At 41.9% G+C, this 21,452-nt stretch overlaps 1 protein-coding gene across 5 annotated transcripts in view; it reads left to right on the top strand.

Annotated features, from left to right (window-relative positions):
* Positions 1-21,452, top strand: part of LOC144085322 (MAGUK p55 subfamily member 7-like) — a 161,334-nt gene that overhangs the window by 93,052 nt on the left and 46,830 nt on the right. For all 5 annotated transcript variants that reach the window (XM_077614449.1, XM_077614448.1, XM_077614445.1 and 2 more), the window contains 5 exons: positions 8,247-8,420; positions 14,660-14,740; positions 14,835-14,928; positions 15,085-15,193; positions 17,757-17,900. In XM_077614449.1, coding sequence (XP_077470575.1) covers positions 8,247-8,420; positions 14,660-14,740; positions 14,835-14,928; positions 15,085-15,193; positions 17,757-17,900 — 602 coding nt within the window. The remainder of the gene's footprint in view (positions 1-8,246; positions 8,421-14,659; positions 14,741-14,834; positions 14,929-15,084; positions 15,194-17,756; positions 17,901-21,452) is intronic.

The raw sequence follows: 21,452 nt of genomic DNA, 5'->3' as shown, positions 1-21,452 counted from the left end.
ACGTCTCAGAGAGACCCTGCTCTCAAGGCATGTCCACTTTTAAGACTATATCCAAATGAACAATTGGGTGTAACTCAAGTCATGTCCTGTTCCAAAGAGATCAGTTGAGAACAAAAAGGTGTGAATTCCCCTTACTCATCACAATAGCCAGGAACAGAGCAACCATTCTGTCTCCTTTTGGGGGCCCCTGCTTGGGTATCTGAATTAGTTATGTAAAAGCGTAAATTCCACAGACGTTCTGCCTCCAGACCAAAAGATAGCTAAGAACCTATGTATAGATACACATTATTTAAAGCAATGAAAGAATACATGTAATTATAAGAAATATTTCTATCCAGCACCCATTACATTATGTATTTGGGTGAAGAGTGGTGATGTTTGAACTGTATCATTCGTTGTTTAATATATTAGTATTTATTGGAATCATTTTATATTGTGCATCTATGAACGTACATTAGTAAAAAAATAACACCACATGCGGTTGTCGGCTTACAAAAGGGTTTTTGTGGACACTCATAAGGCCTCTGCCCTCTCTCCGGAGACATTCCTCACCTGAGGCAGCTGAAATTGTTTTTTTTGTTTTTTTTAATTCTGATTGGACGTTAAATGATTGGAGCAACCACAGCTGCATACTATCGTGATCAACGACCTTTAAATAGCTAGTGGTAGCCTCACCTCACCGCCCGATAAACATAGCTAGTCATTTACTTGCCACGTTCATAGTTTAGTAGTATCTCAACTAGATACGTATGTGTTATTTGCTCTCAGGAACTGATCTGCGGTCTCCCAGTCTGATACGTTTGCTCTCAAATAAGTCACACCTTTGGGAATGCACCACCTTGATGGTCATCACCCGAGGACCAATTGGCTAACCACACGCTCATTCCTTACCAGATCCCATCCTGACACAAATCCTTCCTGGCAAGACATACAAGAAAGCTCCTACATTACCTCTCTGTGTTATTCCCTGTCTGTATTGGAATCTACCGCCACCGGGGTCATTTCTACCAGAGGACGCACATATTCCATCTCTCACCCTGAGAGGGAGGCGATGGAGTGTTATACAGTAATACCTCGACATACGAGTGCCCCCGATATACGAGTAATTTGAGATATGGGTAAAACTCTCCCACCTTGGACTATCCTCTTCCATCTGTTGTTGGATTAAGACCTTCTTAACCAACCCTCCACAAAGTTTGCTTATAGAGAAAACAGGTCCACTGAGGATGCTATCGCCATTGCTCTACACACAGCACTGAGCCACCTGGAGCACCATGTGAAACATGTGAGGATACTTTTTATTGACTATAGCTCAGCCTTCAACACTATAATACCGGACATTCGGACTGACAAACTCTCCCACCTTGGACTATCCTCTTCCATCTGCTGCTGGATAAAGAACTTCTTAACCAACCGACCACAAACTGTTAGACTTGGTTCCCACCTCTCTTCCTCCATTAAACTAAGCACTGGCTCCCCTCAAGGCTGTGTACTGAGTCCTCTTCATACTCCCTGTACACATACGACTGTACACCGACTCACCACTCTAACTCATCATCAAATTTGCCGATGACACCACTGTGGTCGGACTCATCTCAGGGCGGGATGAGTCTGCCTACAGAGATGAGGTCAGCAAACTGTCTTCGTGGTGTTTGGTGAACAATTTCACACTAAACACCACGGAAACTAAAGAAATAATCCTGGACTTTCGCAAATGCAACACAGATCTTGCCCCACTTCTCAAAAATGGAGTACGCGTAAACAGGGTCCAGTCCTGTAATTCCTGGGGGTCCACGTCACAGACAAGCTCTCTTGGCCTACCAACACCACGGCAGTGGTGAAGAAGGCCCAGAAACGACATTTCGCCCGCCATATCAGGAATACAATCTCTCCCTCAGTTGACCCTCACCAGTTTGCTTATAGAGCTAACAGGTCCACTGAGGATGCTATCACCATTGCTCTACATACAGCATTGAGCCACCTGGAACACCATGGGAATTACGCGAGGATGCTTTTCATTGACTATAGCTCAGCCTTCAACACCATGAAACCGGACATTCTGACTGACAAACTCTCCCACCTTGGACTATCCTCCTCCATCTGCTGTTGAATAAAGAACTTCCTAACCAACCGACCACAAACTGTTAGACTTGGTTCCCACCTTTCTTCCTCCATTACACTGAGCACTGGCTCCCCTCAAGGCTGTGTACTGAGTCCTCTTCTGTACTCCCTGTACACTTATGACTGTACACCAACCCACCAGTCTAACTACATCATCAAATTTGCTGATGACACCACTGTGGTCGGACTCATCTCAGAAGGGGATGAGGCGGCCTATAGAGACGAGGTCAACAAACTGTCTTCGTGGTGCTCGATGAACAACCTCACACTGAACAACACAAAAACTAAAGAAATAATCCTGGACTTCCGCAAACAGAGCACAGATCTGGCCCCACTCCTCATAAATGGAGTTCGTGTGGACAGGGTCCAGTCCTTTAAATTCCTGGGGGTCCATGTCACGGACAAGCTCTCCTGGTCCACAAACACCACGGCAGTAGTGAAGAAGGCCCAGAAACAACTCCATTTCCTGAGGGTACTCAGGAGGAACAACTTGGACACTAAGCTTCTGGTAACCTTCTATAGAGCCACTGTGGAGCGCATCCTGACATATTGCATTACGGTGTGGTACGCTGGAAGCACGGCAGCAGACAGAAAAGCCATGCAGAGAGAGATCAACACCCACCAGAAGATCATTGGCTGCTCTCTGCCCTCACTGGATGACATTGCCAGCCCTTGCTACCTAGGCAGATGTTAGGGACCCATACCACCCTGGTCACAAGGTCGCAAGCAGAAATCTTTCTCCATTTTATACAGGTCACCCCTTCTTTTAGTACGAATTTTGTCCTGCAGGTCTACTATATTATGTATATTAAGCTGGCCAGCAAACCCATATTTGTTTATCCATATATTTAGGTGTTTAACCTTTAACCTTTGAAGCGCTTTGATTCTCAACAAATTTCCAATCCTCACACACCAGACGCTGTTTTGGATCGTCTTTACTAGCCGCCTTGCTATTCAATCTGCCCATTTTGAAACAGGTGTGTAATCATGGCAGTTAATTTCCCCTTTATTTTTATTTTTCTTTCCTCCTTTGTTTGTTTTCCTTAGGTTATCACTACACACGCCACGCACAAGTATACTCTCTGAGCTTAAGTACCGACCGTCTTAGGTACAGGACAACCGATGCCCTTACAGTTTTATAGAATGATACTCTGTCTCTTCACCTGTTAGAGACTGGTATTTACAGGGTTTTATCGTCGCCGTCCTCTGGATGCGATCTTATCCATTTGGCTTTCCCTCACAAATGGAGCTTCACATTATTGATTCATCCACATTCGGAAACTCCTCACGAATGCATACATTCATGTGGACTTACCAGAGATGTCTTCAACTGTTTTAGGATGAGTCTTCAACCGTCGGCAACCCAGGCGCTCAGCTGAATTCCAGCCCGCAAAGGGTCTTAAATGCTGTGGCCACGGTCTTTCCCAGATGTCGACTAAGTGCCCGGATTCCTTCTGTATTTTGACTCCCAGGCTTGACGGACCAGTATGATAGGTTCACCAATAGGCCTTCCAAATGCACGCACAAATAAAGAAAAAAAAAATCTTCTGGATTTTTTCTTGCAAGGACAAATTGAACCGGTGAGGTCTAGTCCCCTTTTCGTTTTGGCATCACACGCATCTTTTTCTTGTTTATTAACTTCAAGGACCCTAGTTACAATGGACATCTCAACTCTCAAGGGAGGGTGGCAAACAGAAGTGAGACAATAGTAAAAAAAATTAAGGTCATGTGCAGCTGAAGGATCTTCTCCACATTCCAGCAGTCCAAGTGGATTCGGCTTCCCTTTTGTTTAGTCTAATTAAGGAACAAAGCATTTACTTCGTTGCAAGCAGGCATTTAGATGTAGTAAATGAAGCACTTTCTTCATTGCAAGCAAATATATAATAATGTAAGACAAATAACACCACTTTCTATACTACTTCTCGTTGGCAAGTGGTCGTGCGTTATCCCATTGTGAGGACAATTGTGTGCATCATTTTTGAAATATTTTGAAGGGAAGACAAAAGCAAACAACCCTCGATAGGTTGCATCTGAAAGTCAGGGTGGAGGCGGGGCAAATAGAGCCAACCCGGGAGAAGAAAAGTATAAAAATTTAAAACAAAATTAGAATTAAATTTAGTGCAAGGTTAGATTAAATTTATTTTCGAGTGTGTCTGCATTGTAATCCAATTTCATTTAAATTTGTTTATGTTATGTTACGAGCACGTTCCCGTGCAAAAAGTCTCTCTCTCCCCTCTGCAAAATCTTACTAATTTTAGTGGTATTAAACACATTTTAGTACTATTATACCACTAGTTATTTGTTACTTTGTTAATAGAGCAGGGGAGACTTTTTGCACCGGTGAATCGTAATATAACAAACAAATTTAAATGAACTTGGAATGGATTACGATGCAAACACACTCAAAAATAAGTTTAATCTAACCTTACACGAAACTTAATTCTAATTTTGTTTTACATTTTTATACCTTTCTTCTACCGGCCGGGTTGGCTGTTTGCCCCGCCTCCACCCTGACTTTCACTATTGATGGGCTGTTTGCTTTTGTATTCCCTTCAAAATATTCCGAAAGTGATGCACACAAATGTCCTCACAATAAGATACCACACGACCACTTGCCAATGAGAAGTAATATATACTCCTCTTAATAGCGATCGCTACGCCATTCGTGCTGAGTGACGGAAAAAAAACACTGAAAAAAAATGCTACGCTCCGCTCAGTGCTCGTAGAGGCAAAAAAGACAGTGGGCTAAAATCATAAAAAGCCTCTCATGTCTTGGCCACCTGGCTTTCTCGTATCTCAAAATTTGTCTCGTATCTTGAATTGAATCTCGAAATGCTCGTATGTCGGAGTGCTCGTATGTCGAGGTACCACTGTAACCTGTTTTTGTTTTTTTCAGAGGGTTGGAATGAATTATTTTTTTAAATTAATTTCTATGGGAAACGTTCGTTTGAGTTACGAGTAAATTGACATATGAGCTCAGTCCTGGAACGCATTAAGCTCGTATCTCAAGGTACCACTCATTAACCACTGTGAAATATCACGTTTCTCTTATTTTTATTGTCACTTCAAACACACTCAATTTCATCAGGGCCCATTAAAAAGAAATAATGAATTACATTTAAAAATATGGAATTTTTTATGCTGCTTCTGTGTGGCTCTTCAACTCTCACAGTTTAAAATTTCATCTCTTTGTGTCTAACTTGTTCGTTACGCCTGCATTAGGGCAACTTCATCATATTTTTAACTTCAGTGCCAGGGAGTGGAACTAGACAAAAGTGTTTACTAAGTCAAATTAGAGTGTAAAAAAATTCTTCCATCATTACTACTAGATAGTATTTAACGTAACAAAAAAGAGCTAGACAACAAAGTCCAAACAGCAGGAGCGTGGGAGACATGGTCTGTCACGTTACACAAATCACCACTGGTACACTGTATTCTCAGAGGCCTCAACCCACTGTTGTCTTTTATACACTTAGAAACTGTCAGGGCCATAATCTTAGGACAATTTTAATCAAACTTTGATTAGCATGTTTTTACATTAATTGAAATATAGTGATTTTGCAAACTATTGAAAAAGTACAGCATAAGGAAAATAAGTTTATCTTTATATTTCCTGTAGTACGTGCATTTTACAGTCAGTAATTCCAACATGTGTCACGCTGAAGTTGCACTTGCTTGTTCAGCAATGCGCAAATGTCGGTCCTTTTGGATACGGCTTCAACATGGGATATTTCGTCGAATACGAACCAATAAACTTCTGTCTGGGTTTCTTATTAGAAGTTTCATTCAAATTGCCATCCAATTTGCACTTAACCCGAGCAGGTATATTGATAAGACTTACCAGTGCTGTGTACGCCTACTTCCTTTAGAACAACCCCAGAAATGATAGGATTTGTTTCAAAACATAAGACTGGTGGTTTAGTCAGACTTAATAATACTTACTTCCCTTCTGGAAAAAAAATGAAAACGAAAATGTTAAAGTCATAGAAGCCACCGATAATTGATTCTGAATAGATTGCCACGCTGAAGTTGCAGAAGACGAATCATTCATCAGAACTTGTAACTCAAATGATTCACAATGCACTCATTTTACCGAATTCTTCCGGTTTACAGTGCAGTTGAATGAAGATGGCAGACACCCTTGTGATGGCGCGAATTTCGAGGGATTTAAATTGTAAATGTGTTACTTTTCCGAAATGGTTGCTCCCCCCAAAAATTAAATGAACATTTTTGGGGATTTCCGTAGTTTAGGGAGGTTTTCCGGAGTCCCAAAGTTTGCGTTGCATTTCTGGGTAAACTCCTGAAATTCCGGAGTATTTGGCAGCCCTGCTCTGATCCTCACAGGGGGTTTTCGGATGCTGGAGCCTATTCTAACTAACTATTGGGAGTAGATGGAGTACACCCTAAATTGGTTGCCAGCCAGTTTCTGGGCACAATGAGTCGTGCAGGATTTATGTGATTACAATCAATGCATTATCAATTGGGTTTCCAAGCAAAAGCCAGGATGCACAGAAAAAGGCAACACGCCAATGTGGTCTCTGATTTTCCACCTTTGTAGGCGTAGACCAGGGATGCTCAATACATCAATTGCGATCTGCCAGTAGTTTGCCAAAGTGCCATTGGAGACTCACGACGAGCAATGAGCGTGCTCTTACTGTGCTGCTTCGTGCTTCATTTTGTGTGCTTCTCAAAATCCAGTTGCATTTTAATCAGCAATTGAGCCACACAAGAGCCGTGTCATGTGTCACCAGAATACGTCAGCATGGCATTACTTTGGTGTTAAACGAGAGAGGGACGTAAGAAATGGGAGGAAAAGTCCAGAAATTAATTAGTGCTGCATGACACGTCAATGGAATGTGCTTTCCCTATTCTCTTTATTAGGCGTTGTTAGTGCTGCTTGGTTTTAAGATTCCCCCACGCCCCCCGGTGTCCTGTCTAAGTGATTGCCCATTGTTTTCAGCTGTCGTTTCTCCGCTCCTGGTGTATTCCCTGCCTCCTCCTTCGTGTGTTTCCCAGGTGTGTGTTCATCACAGAAGACCAGCCGAAAAGGCTTAACGTTAAGGGGAAATCTACACAAATTCTTCTGAGCACAATGAATCAAGATCAGCCTGGAGGACAGAAATTCATGACCAGTTAAGTGATTTTGGACTTGCAGGTGTGTGGGCTGCAAGACAGCAAGTTAATCGAGCTCCCCAAGGTGTACACCCACAGCTCATGTGCACACCAATAATATTCACAAACAATCAGAAATCCTGAAGTGATCCTATATCAGTGAAGAGTGCCTTCCAGAAATAGAAGCAGACGTCGGCATTCTTATTGGAGCTTCCAACCAACTGCCTAGACATCCAACTTCTTCGGCCCCTCCCACAAATAGTGAGCCCATGAGAAGGCAAATTGCCTTTCCGGGCTGTGCCATCAGTACGGCCCACCAACAGGCACTCACCTCTCATGCCCCACTTGTGGGCTTGGTTCCAGGTGACCTGCCTACAGGTGAGGCAAAACCAAGTTCACATTTGCCACTTGTCATAGGAGGTCTTTTGAGTCATTCTTAGTCTCATCCCTCACCTAGGACCAGCTTTCCATGGGTTGCCCTGCCAGGGGCAGAAAGCCCCAGACAGCATATATCTTAGATCATTAAAACATATATCAGAACCCCCACGACCCACAGGACCATGGATCCAGGTGAAGTGGAAAATCACTGTTCAGTTTGCTTCTACCTCATTCACTGAATTACAAATTACCTTTGGATTATCCAATTTACCCAACTCTACTTTGCGCCTCTTACATGTTTTTTGTGTCATTCATTGCACATTTTTTGCCAATAAATCTTTCCTATAAGAAGTGTTTGTGCTCTGTCCTCATTGCCTGCACCTGGACCTCCGACATAATATTTTAACAGCATGGCTGCTTGTCAATCAGGGTTTCTCTGTGTATTTTAGCTTCATTTTACAACCACATTCCTAAATCACATGTGATGCCTATAACTACAAAACGATGCATACGTAGGGATGGGTTGATAAGTTAGTCCATCTTGGTCGCTATTGTTGATCAACACTATCAGCTAACAGTTGACTCACAAACGATCTCTTTGTTAATATTGCTCTCTCACTCTCTATTTATTTCAGCTGGTCTGAGGAGGAGTTTTCGACTGGGAAAGAAGAGCAATTGGGCCAAAAAAGCATCTCGGTCCAGAAGGTGGAGCTCAGGAGTTTATGACTGCATTTGTCTACCTCCTTACATAGAAGTCATCCCTTACAATAAATATCCGAAAGAAAGAATCTGTCTTGTGGTCTTTGTTGGTAAGTATGAAATAATCTTGCAACAGAGGGATTTTTTTTAAGGGATATTTTTTTTTCTCCCAAAAAATGTTTCTGTATCGAATCCATTCCATAGCATTTTCCCACAAACATTTTCACATTCCCTTGTACTGTAAAATAGTCTGTGAGTGTAAAATTTATCAAAGGACCTAGGTAATAAGGTATTAATTAAGATTCATGTTGCTACATGTTAATGTATAGCCACATAAACACTTAGAAAACGTCACAAAAAGTTTGTAATGTCATTCTTCACCACTTGCATGATAATGGCGGCGCACACGGGTGCAGCGGCTCGTTGCTCTCCAGTTTGGTGTTTTCTTTTCTCAATCATATCGTTATTTACCAACATCTGCGAGGCAAACTTTTCCTACAGTCGCCACGACTTAATTGCTATCGGAAGGAGATGCGATATATCCGATGTCACAACAAACTACCAACGAACCTACGATATCCCCGAGGGCATCTCGAGACCTCCGGGATCTCTGTGGATTGTCAGCCCACTCAAAGCACGTCGAAGGAGGCGAAGGCGGCGGAGAGAAAGGAAGCAAAAGCGCGGTTGTCGGGCGGGCCTTGCTGCTAAGCTAAGTCAACAACCACACCGAGCACCGCTTCCGAGTATCTTTTTGACCAACGCCAGATCCATCACCCACAAAATGGATGAGTTGAAACTTCGAATTGCTACCAACAGCTTTGTTAAGAACTGTAACATTATGCTCATCACGGAAACGTGGCTACACCCGCAAATCCCTGACGCTGCGGTATCGCTAGCTAGCCGAACGCTTTTTCGGAACGATCGTTCAAAGGAACTAACAGGCAAAAGCAGAGGAGGAGGACTTTGCTTGTTCATACATAATGAATGGTGTGGTGACAGTAGGATCATTGACACTCACTGTTCCCCGGACTTAGAGCTATTGGCAGTACGATGTAGTCCCTACTATCTACCGAGAGAGCTAACGGTCGTCATAGTAACGGCGATCTATATTCCTCCTGATGCTAACGTCAACACGGCAATAAACCTCCTGCTAATGGCTGTAAGCAAACAACAGCTTGACCACCCCGATGGAGTCTTTATTGTTGAAACCCTGGTGACTTCAACAGAGCCTGTTTATCCAATACGTAAAATGTCACACGAGGGGAGACAAAACTCTTGACCATATTTATTCTAACATCAAACATGCTTACAAAGCCACTTCCCTGCCTCACCTAGCTGGATCAGATCACCTCTGTCTAGCCCTCACCCCAGCATACACTCCATTCCGGAGGCTAACAAGGCCACAAATAAAAACAATAAAAACTTGGCCCGAGGACGCCCTTTCTCAGCTGCAGGACTGTTTTTTCCGCACCAACTGGGAACTCTTTGAACACGACAGTCTCCAGGACTATACGGACGCTGTACTTTCCTATATCAAAAACTGCATGGACGACGTCACTATAAATAAACAAATACAGGTTTTTCCTAACCAAAAACCCTGGATGACCAAGGAGACACAGGCACTCATCAAATGCCATAACACCGCGTTCAGATCAGGGGACAAGATGAAATATAGAGCTGCCAGAGCTGAGCTGAAAAGAGGCATTAAAAAGGCCAAGGCAGAATATACTAAGAAAATTGAGGAGCACTTCACAGAAAATTACCCAAAGAAGATGTAGCAGGGAATACGACATATTACCAACTACAATAACAATAATATGTCTGTTAACGCAGATGCCTCACTAGCGGAGGAACTGAACCGTTTCTTTGCCCGCTTTGAGACTGACAAATCAGACCTAGTCTCAACACCCCCGCCACTACCCTGCAGCAATACACTGAAGTTCCAGGAACAGGAAGTGCGACTGGAAATGCGGTCTGTGAACACCAGGAAGGCTGCTGGCCCTGACGGAGTACCTGGAAATGTGCTCAAAGCCTGTGCTGACCAGCTGGCTGGAGTCTTCACAAAAAATGTCAATTGTTCCCTGCAACAATCCATCATTCCATCCTGCCTGATATCTGCCACCATTATCACTGTCCCCAAAAAGTCAACAATTGACAGCATGAATGATTATAGGCCTGTTGCTCTCACGCCCGTGATCATGAAGTGCTTAGAAAAGTTGATAGCCCGCCATATCAGGAATACAATCTCCCCCTCACCAGTTTGCTTATAGAGCTAACAGGTCCACTGAGGATGCTATCACCATTGCTCTACATACAGCATTGAGCCACCTGGAACACCATTGGAATTACGTGAGGATGCTTTTCATTGACTATAGCTCAGCGTTCAACACCATGAAACCGGACATTCTGACTGACAAACTCTCCCACCTTGGACTATCCTCCTCCATCTGCTGTTGGATAAAGAACTTCCTAACCAACCGACCACAAACTGTTAGACTTGGTTCCCACCTTTCTTCCTCCATTACACTGAGCACTGGCTCCCCTCAAGGCTGTGTACTGAGTCCTCTTCTGTACTCCCTGTACACTTATGACTGTACACCAACCCACCAGTCTAACTACATCATCAAATTTGCTGATGACACCACTGTGGTCGGACTCATCTCAGAAGGGGATGAGGCGGCCTATAGAGACGAGGTCAACAAACTGTCTTCGTGGTGCTCGATGAACAACCTCACACTGAACAACACAAAAACTAAAGAAATAATCCTGGACTTCCGCAAACAGAGCACAGATCTGGCCCCACTCCTCATAAATGGAGTTCGTGTTGACAGGGTCCAGTCCTTTAAATTCCTGGGGGTCCACGTCACGGACAAGCTCTCCTGGTCCACAAACACCACGGCAGTAGTGAAGAAGGCCCAGAAACGACTCCATTTCCTGAGGGTACTCAGGAGGAACAACTTGGACACTAAGCTTCTGGTAACTTTCTATAAAGCCACTGTGGAGAGCATCCTGGCATACAGCATCACAGTGTGATACGCTGGAAGCACGGCAGCAGACAAAAAGCCCATGCAGAGAGTGATTAACACTGCCCAGAGGATCGTCGGCTGCTCTCTGCCCTCGCTGGAAGATATTGCCAGCCCTCGTTACCTCAGCAGAGCCCGGAACATTGTTGGGGACCCGGACCACCCTGGTCACAACCTGTTCCAGCTGCTTCCCTCTGGCAGGCGCTACCGGTCTTACAAAGCACGGACAAAGAGGCTTAAGGACATCTTCTTTCCCACAGCCATCAGGACTCTGAATTTGCAGTAGCACGACACACAATCCCCTCTGTGTAACAACTTCGGGGTGAGGAAACATGAAGGACGTTGGGCGGTGATCTGCCTCCTGCTGGCTGACTGAAGGTAAGTAAGCAGACAGTGGGAGGTAAGTGATCCATTTTATTCTTTGTAGGCATTGGTGAGGCAAACCTTTTCGCAGTCGCCGGGAGTTGGTTCCGCTCGGGAGGTGATGCGATGTATCCATCACGGCAGAGTGCCAGCAAGTCTGAAACTATCAGTTGGTTGGGCTCTTGCCTGAGAAAAGCGCACTTTGTGGAGAAGCACTTTCAATTTTGTCATATGCAGCTGGGTATGATGACAATTAGGCTTTTGTCTAGTCAATGATGATGACAAGCCTAAGTCTGATTTTATTTTTTATTTTATTTATTTGCGGTTTCAACATTTAGTGCTTCAGTACAAAGCTGCATTTTATATTCGGTGATAGGTTCACCAATAGGCATTCCCAAATGCATGCGCAAATAAAGAGAAAAGACCATTTTCTGGATTTTTTCTTGCAAGGAGGAGAAATCGAACCGTTCAGATCTAGTCCCTGGTTTGTTCTGGCGTCACACGGTTCTTTTCCTTGTTTATTAACTTCAAGGACCCGTTACAATGGACGTCTCAACTCTCAAGGGAGGGATGGGAAACAGAAGTGAGAGGTCAAATAGTCAAAACAATTGAAGGTCATGTGCAGCCAAAGGATATTCTCCACATTCCAGCAGTCCAAGTGGATTCGGCTTCCCTTTTGTTTAGTTTAATTAAGGAGCAAAGCATTTACTTCGTTGCAAGCAGGCATTTTAGATGTAGTACAAAACACCCTTTTCATTGCAAGCAAATATATAATAGTGTAAGACCCTAACATTTGGTATCCAAAGAAAACATGTTCATAAAAATGTCAAAATTCATCCTGAAACTCAAAAGTAGAAGACAGGAGATGAAAATGGTGAAAGTCAGGGTACTGCCACCCAACTCAAAGAAGAATGACGCACTGAATAATATAAAAGGCAGAGAAGGAAAACATCTTGCATTTCGAATCGCCCTTGAAAATGCCCCCTAAGCATCCTGGGCCATCTAGCATACAATGAGTTCAAGAAATAAAATGAAAAATTAAGATACTGACCGAAAAAGTGAAGTTGCTCGATAAGCTGAAGGCAGGCAATAAATATGCCCATGTAGCACATCATTACAGCATCAATGAATCTACTGTGCATTACATCAAGAAAGAACGTAACATTCGGAAAACGCCAATGATATCATTTTTTAAGGACACCAAGCAAGTAGTGATCACGAGGAATAAAAACATATTTACGATTGGGAATGCCCTATAAGTCAAGACTTCGAACTGTAAATTGTGGCTCCAAAAAATCAACCAGGATTACGAAGGATTTACGCCGTAGATAAGGCCGTGAAGCTGACTCAGTTGGGAGCCTCTGAACTCTTCTCAAACCTGACAGCGGAGGACGTCAATACACTACTCGAGAGCCACTTATATTTTTATATATATATATATATATATATATATATATTACACACACACACGTACACACATACACACACATACACACATACACACACATACACATACACACACATACACACACATACACACACACAGGCACACACAGGCACACACATACACACACATACACACACATACATGCACACACATTTACACACACACATACACACATACACACACACACTTAAATACACATACACACACATACAAACACACATACACACACACACATACACACACACTTAAATACACATACACACACACATACACACACATTTACATACACATGTACACAGATGCATACACATACAATACACACACATACACACACGTATACATACACATACATACACACATACATACACATACATATACACATATATACATATATGCTTTTAAGATTCACTGAATGCAACAATAAACTAAACAACTTGGTCATGTTATACTTCTGAAAAATGAGGTGATAAAAGAGACTATCAAGAGACACACAAATTGAGTTCAACTGCTCTCTCCCCTCCCCTCTCCACCAAGAAGAGCAAAGAGCATCGTAAAAGACAAAATACATCCCTACTTCCATCTCTTCAACCTGCTACCCTCTCACAGGCGCTATAGTACCATAACAGCCAAGACAAACAGATTAACGGTCAGTTTCTTCCAAAGAGCCGTCACCATACTCAATTTGAGTTCTACACCTAAAATGACCTAATCTAGATTACCGTAAATTCTCATTTTGCATTTGCACCAATACTCCATAGGTTCCCTAAGCACTTTAGTCACTTTATGTGCCTACTTATTTATGTGACCACTTATACATGTTGACCACTTGTCTATGTTGACATTTATCATGTATTTATTATTTATTGCTTATTTATTATTATTACTTAATGAATATGTATCTGTTTGTTTGTTGTTGTTATCATGTGACTATTTATTTATGTAGTTAATAATTATTTATTAATTATCCATTGTTATTATTTATTGATTATCTATTTGTTTGTTGTTGTTATTTGTGCACTTCATGGTGAAGGTTTGAATCTCATTATACTTGTATAATGACAGTTAAAACATTCAATTCAATTCAATTTTTCTTTCTCGGTGCTGACTTGAGTGACAGTCCCTTGTCTACCCCCATCTTTTTTTGGCAAGCGGAAGACGGGGAAGTGTCTTTCACTTGCGAGTTTCATTGTGAATTTTGACATTTTTATGAACTTTTTTTATACTTAATATAAAAAAACGCAAATTACTGAAGCTGCGAATGTTGAAACCACGAAGTGCTGAAGGATAACAGTATTTGGGTCACTCGCTCTAAATGAAAGAAAATGAAACAATGGCATCATAGCCACAAAAGTTGCTGACTAATAGTAACTATTTGCGCTATGTGCGCTAGAGTTTTGTTGGACTCGTCAACTTTGTTAGTTTTGACCTGACCACCTAATCATAGACCAGCTAGCAATGTTAAATATAAACATTCCATTGATTTTTACTTTTTTATTTATTTATTTTTTTCTTGGAGGGCCAAGCGGTGTTGGTGTCACCGAATTGAAGAAAAGACTACTGATCTCAGATCCTGACCTCTATGGTGTACCTGTACCATGTAAAGCAAAAAAATAAATCTACTCACTATTTCCTTCCCATAAACTATTTTTATTGGGGTCTTGCCGTCAGCTTGCCAACATCTTCTCTTCCAGACACCACACGCGAGAAGAGAAACCAAGAGATTGACGGGATAGATTACCATTTTGTATCTGTCCAGAGATTCGAAGAGGACATTCTCAACTGCAGGTACATGGACATTTCCTCTCCAGACTCATTAAATTATAGACTGACTTGCATGCTGGACATTCTATACCACTCATATTTGTATTGAAATGGAAGCTGTTTATTTCATTAATCATTATTTTATTTGCTATCTTTTATGTGTTATACGTTTGCCTTCAGGTTTATAGATTATGCGAGCTATAGAGGACACTACTATGGAACAAGTCTGGACTCTGTTCACCACGTGTTGGCTGAGGGCAAAGTGTGTTTACTGGATGTACATCCTTATGTAAGTAATAAAGTAAAAATAATTTTCATGTTCACACAAACTGAAAGCAAATGAGACCTGGAGCCTTGTTATGGGTTTTAGGCAAAAGACCCCGAAGCAGGCATAAAGACACCTTTACTGGTGATGATATCTCTTTATTGCAATTCACCCTGACAGAGTGAAGGCACGAGGGAGTAGTGTAGGCAGGCCGGGGAAGCTGATGCGAGGGTCGAGAGCCGTGACGTGATGTCCTTGGGAATGGTCCAAGGCAGAGCTACGAATCCGTAAGGCGAAAAACGTGGTCGTGGTTCAGCTCTGGGTGGTTTAAATAGCCCTGTGGCTGTGATGAGCCGCACCTGCTCCTGCTTAGCCCATTAGGTGCTGGATCTGTAATTGGATGACAGGCGCAACCACCCACTTGTCTGACCCTGACAACCCGATCTGGAAAATCACTTGTTTTTGTTACGTTTTGTGTGTCAGGGGACCCAAAAGTAGAGAACTTTGCATGGGTATTATATTGAATTGAAAGCTTTTTTGTCATTGTACATAAGATGAATACAAATTTATTGTTTCGTTTGTTTTTGTTTTTTTTCAATTTAATTTTTATTTTCACCTGTCCTGTTCAACTGGTTAGATGCAATGATTGGGAATTTGAGTGTCATTATTTGCAGAATAGTTAGTTTGAATTGTGGCTGTTTATATTGTTTAGTTTATTAGATTAGATTAAATAACTTTATTAATCTGTATTTGGGAAATTTCATTGTCACAGCAGCAAGAGGGTGAGAATGCAGACACAGGAAAAGATAATAAATAAGCGTGTTGCTCAAATATATACATACATATACACACATACATACTAAATATATAAATATACATATACATAGATGTACAAGTATACATAGTGTTGGTCTTAACATTTAGCCATTTGTTTTGTTAAAGAGCCTGACAGCTGATGGGAGGAAGGATCTGCAGAAGCGCTCCTTCTTGCAATGAGGGTGCATCAGGCTATTGCTGAAGGAGAAAGCAGTGGAAGGAAAATGGTTTTGGTGGGTGGGACAGAGGAAGGAAGGACAAAATAAAAGAACACAAAAAAAGAAAATGCATAAATAAATACAGATGCAACCTATTGAACATAGTGGTGCTATTGCAAAATAATTGAATTTAAGAGGGCACCATGTATGAGGGGTTACCAAACCAAGGATTAGAGGAGGAAACATGGGTTGGATTGAGGGGATGTAGGAAAAGGTGAGTGGGCAAGAAATATCAGTAATTTGAGATGAGGTATATTTACACATCAACTGTGAGTATTACGTTGACATGCTACTTTTTACTATCTGATTGCTAAAAATGGCATCAAAATGTATTTACCAGCGCCCCGGTGGCGCGAGTGATTAGCGCGTCGGCCTCCCAGCTCTGGGGTCCTGGGTTCAAATCCAGGTCACGTCCACCTGTGTGGAGTTTGCATGTTCTCCCCGGGTAGCACTGCATGGGTTTCGTCCGGGTACTCCGGTTTCCTCACACATTTCAAAAACATGCATGGTCGGCTAATTGGACACTCTAAATTGTCCCTAGGTATGGGGGTGAGTGTGTATGGTTGTCTGTCTAATTGTGCCCTGCGATCGGCTGGGTGTCAGGGTGTCCCCCGCCTCTGGCACAGAGATGGCTGGGATTGGCTCCAGCACCCCCATTGACCCTAATGAGATGAGGAAAAAGCGGTTCAGAAAATGAGATGAGATGTATTTACCTGTATGTGCCTGGTTGCACCTAGTAATACGTGAATCCAATCTGACGTGTGTTAGTCATGCAGAAAATTAAATTGCTTTGGTATGGCTGCCAAATACAGGTTTTATGAGTGACAAAGTGCAGAGGCCGCAGCAAGACTCGTGGAGGCTGGACCATGGAGTCCAGGGAAACGCTGAGGTGAAAGTGGACAGGGACTACTCAGGTCAGAGAGAGTTACGGTTACTGGAGGTCAAAATGCAAAAGTGAGGTAAAATGTGGGAAAAGTGACAGCTAAATTGACTCCATAAAAATGTACTTTACATTTTCCCATTAATGCCACATGATACCAGCAAACCACCTAAATCATCAAATTGATTTAAAGGGTTCTTAGTAAACCATCAAAATCAAGCTCCTCAGCTCACATCAACCTAATTACTGCTTGGAATCAAGATAGAATGAATGTGGGTATTTGTGATGAATCCTCAACAGGCAGGTGGACAATCAGAAACCCACAAATGGGTTCTGACAAACTCCAAGCATTGATTATGCAAGAGTGGACGGCTATCCGTTAGGATTTGGTTCAGAAGTTGATAGTTGATTGGAAAAATTCAGCTTCTCCCGACATAAGTGCTCACGGAGAGTTACAGGTAGAGTGGATAGGTATTGTAGGAAGCAAGCTATCATCTATTTTCCATACCCTTACACATTTCAAATTTCTCCTTGATAATTACTTAAATTTGGTAGGAACTTTCAAGTTTGTGATCATTTCACATGTATATTCTTATAACCTTTCTTCATTGCTTCCTTGCTTCATTTTTAAAGCAATACTATCATATAAAGTATATGCTATTTTTCACACTAGAAACTGAAGCATGTCTGCACACTTGAATTCAAACCTATGGTGATTTTTGTGAAACCCCCACGTATTGAGGAATTACGTCTCACCAGGAGAAGAGCAAAATTCATCTGTGATGAAGAGGACACAAACCAAGTCAGGATGTTCACAGTAAGAATGTCTGTTATGTGTCATCAAATGGACCTCTGTACTTCACACAAAGTACTTCACAAAAACCTGACTTATTTACGCCACCCAAGGACAACAAAACAGAACTACTGTATTTACCGTATTTTCCGGACAATAAATTAGCAGTTCTGTTTTGTTTTTATAGTGTGGCCTGGCGTACGACCTACACCAGTGTGACTTATGTGTGAGATTATTTACACAATACATCACTCCACCTGTTATTTTTGCAATGAACCGTAAGCGTACTTTAGGACACCTGTGATCATTTACAGAGTCTAAGACGTCGTGACCAGGCCTTGTGTTCGTCTTTCTTATCTTGCTCCCCTTATGGCCTCTCCTACAAGCATCAATGATTTGGCCTAGGTGTTTTCCTGTTGGGCAAAACAGACTCTGCTCTTTTCGGTAGTTAACGGTCATGTTTGTTATTTGACTACTTCTCCTACATATTAAATATTAGTTTCCTTGAGTCCCCCAATTTGATCTTGACTTTAAGTAGCGATCAACCAATCTCATACCTGTCAACTTGTACCTTTTTTCCCGGTACACCATATAAGAACTTTTGTACGAGAAAAAAATATTTTGTAAAAGGTAAGTTTTTTGTAAGACTATTCTCGTTTTACCCATTTCCGGCTTTAATCCAGATCGTCTCAGTCACTGTGCGTGTTAGCAAGAAATGTAACCCGACAGTCAAACTGTCAGCATCACACAGCGACATTTACAAAATCTTGAATTTAGTGCACACAAAAGGGGCGCCTACTTGGGCACCCAGTCCACTTTGGACAACATTTTGTGAGTAAATATGTGCCGCGTTCTGATTGTATGGTTTATTATCACTTAATAAGGGGAATTGCAATAACGAATAAGGCGAGCAATTGGCTGAGGTTGACAGGTATGCAATCTAAGCATAATAAGTTGGTTAATTTCAAAATGCAAAGGACAACAATCATATAAAGAAGGCAAACATAGAGTGAAAAAGAAGACTTCATTTACCAAAAAATAGATCCAACACCTCTAGGTACTGCGACCGTGTCGAGATAGGTTTGGGTCCTCCTTGCTTGCCCAGGTACCACCACCCACATGGTAGCCACCGATCACATGGCGTGACCGAGACAAAGTGGCCCGTCAGTCCTGAGCCCAGGTGAAGCTACCTATTCGGTCAATTTCCTACTCAGATAGGGTTAAAACAAATGGTTAAACCAACCTGATCTCAGCACTGGGATTCACCCTTCATGTCATCTATGGTCAACTATTGATATGCACAGGTTGACTCAAACTTAATAGCGACAATAAAATCTTCACCAGTAACTCCCGTCAATCCAAAATCTTCATCCGCAGTCTGTTTCTGTACCAACTTCTTGACTAAGTTCTATATAAGAAATATCCTGTAACATTAGGGGTCTTAAAGACAAAGGTTCTGTCTTTCTCATGAGCACCTAATTTGCGAACCGGTTTCTTAATCAGGATTATTTGACACTGCAACAGGTTGTTTCTAGTTAAAATGAATATGATAGTTTTTTTTCACTTCTTCAGCATTTTCATAAAACACAGAAGCCAATCTGTGATGGCCTTCTACTTCCGCTCCACTATGGCCAAGTTTGTGCTTGCCTCGTTCGAGTTGTACCAACAATCCACCTGATAGGATTTATCTTCCTCTGACTCTTAAGTTTGCTGTGGCTCGGAAACTATGACCTCAATCAATCCTGACCTGTTGGATCTCTTCAAATCGCACAGTTAGTCACTTTACAAAAGTCAAGTTGACATACCACACTTTCTCTCAGAAGGTAATCCAACTCCAGGACATTTATCGGCATTTCCCTCATCCCTAATTGTGTTTGATAAATTCAATCCTTCTGCTAAAGTTTCTCTAATCTAAAGTTTCTTTCTCCTTACTTAGTCTAACTAAAAATATTAACAAGTAAGACAAAGGTAGCAGAATGTCCCCAGTCCATGGATGAAGGCAAAAATGGCACTGGGCAAGTACTTCACTTACAACCTCCATGAACATTTTGTCACCAACACTGTCCTTCTTGGCACCTTCACTTTCTTACTCTGGCAATTTACTCAGAAACATTCACCTGACATATTTTACTTGTCCACTGAGGAAGCCTTTTGTAGTAAAACAAATGATTAACTTCAACTATTTTACAGCATAATTACCTTCAATGTCCAAATGATAGCCTGTTGCCACTTTTGCACTTGCGTCTCTCGCGGTTTACACTGTCCAATCCCTGTGTGAGTCTGTACAGTATTTTCAGCAATGGCCGTTCAGTCAACTGAGATATAGAGAATATGCTTTTGTTGTTCTTCGAATAGGTCTCTTGAATTTCTAATTCTTAAGCAAAGTCAATGATGAAGCCATGGGTTTCCCACAGAGACTCAGAATAAATAACATTTCTCAAACACGGCTTGGTCTGGCATGCGTCAGAATGTTGGAGCTGTTTACAGTAATCAGAATGAGCCCCTTCCTGACATCCCAGTCATGTTAAAGAAAACACTGGAGTTTTTTTTAGACCCCTTGAATTCCCAGTCACAGGGTGAAACAAAACAATGTAGGTCACTTTTTTTCTTCTATATACTAGCAAAATGGGAGTGTGAAAGGGGGAGTCTGATTCTTCTAAGGCTGGGGTGTCCAAACTTTTTAGAAAGAGGGCCAGATTTGGTAAGATGAAAATGTGTGAGGGCCGACTATTCAGACTGGCATTCTTTGAACCATTAACATTAAATACAAATTAACAATTTTATGATTATATATATTTATTGTGGGCAGCATGGGAATAAGAAATAAATGGGTAAAGAAAATGAATGAATGAATGAATATATTCATTGAAAATGGCAGACTTCATTTAAAAAAAAGGTTTAACAAAATCACAGACCACAATAAAATGAACAAAAAGTCTGTCTGGGGAAAAAATATGTATTTATTTTATTTATTATTTATTCAACTCAGGAATAAACAAATATCTTGCCTGCACTAATGGGAAGGGTGATACTGGGATCTTGACTGGAGTATGTAGTCCAGGTCTGGCTCAAGAACAGTCTTTTGATGCACAAGATGTCACACAGGTGGGAGACACTTAGTCTCGTCCTCACGCGGCTCTTAATAATGTTTATATGGGTGAATGTCTTCTCGCACAAGTATGTGGAGCCAAACAAGCTCAGCATTTTCTTAGCAAATGTTCACATTTCTTGGAACCTACCTACATCCAGCTGGCAGTAGAAGTTGACAAGAGGGAGCTCTTACTGCCAACTGCGACACTCGACGTCACACTGCAGCTCAACAAGCTCCAGCTGCAGGTCGTCTGCAGGGTCATCGGGGTCCATGGAGAAAAGGAGCGGAGAAAAGTTTGATCTCATTTTCAGTAGCTGCAAAGTCCCGAAAACGCTTTTGAAACTCATCAGCCAGAGATGAAATGTCTGCTGGATACTTTGCCATTTGCACACTCATAATTGTTCTATTAGAGAGTGGTCGTAATTCCCCGCAGCGACTGGAAATGTGAGTTATTGGCCTGCGCCTGTGACATGTGCCTTTGGAAA

This window comes from Stigmatopora argus, chromosome 12, assembly GCF_051989625.1.
Source record: "Stigmatopora argus isolate UIUO_Sarg chromosome 12, RoL_Sarg_1.0, whole genome shotgun sequence".
NCBI classification, from domain to species: Eukaryota; Metazoa; Chordata; class Actinopteri; order Syngnathiformes; family Syngnathidae; genus Stigmatopora; species Stigmatopora argus.
Note: the sequence above shows the minus strand (reverse complement) of the source record. Positions and strands in the feature narration are given on the sequence as shown.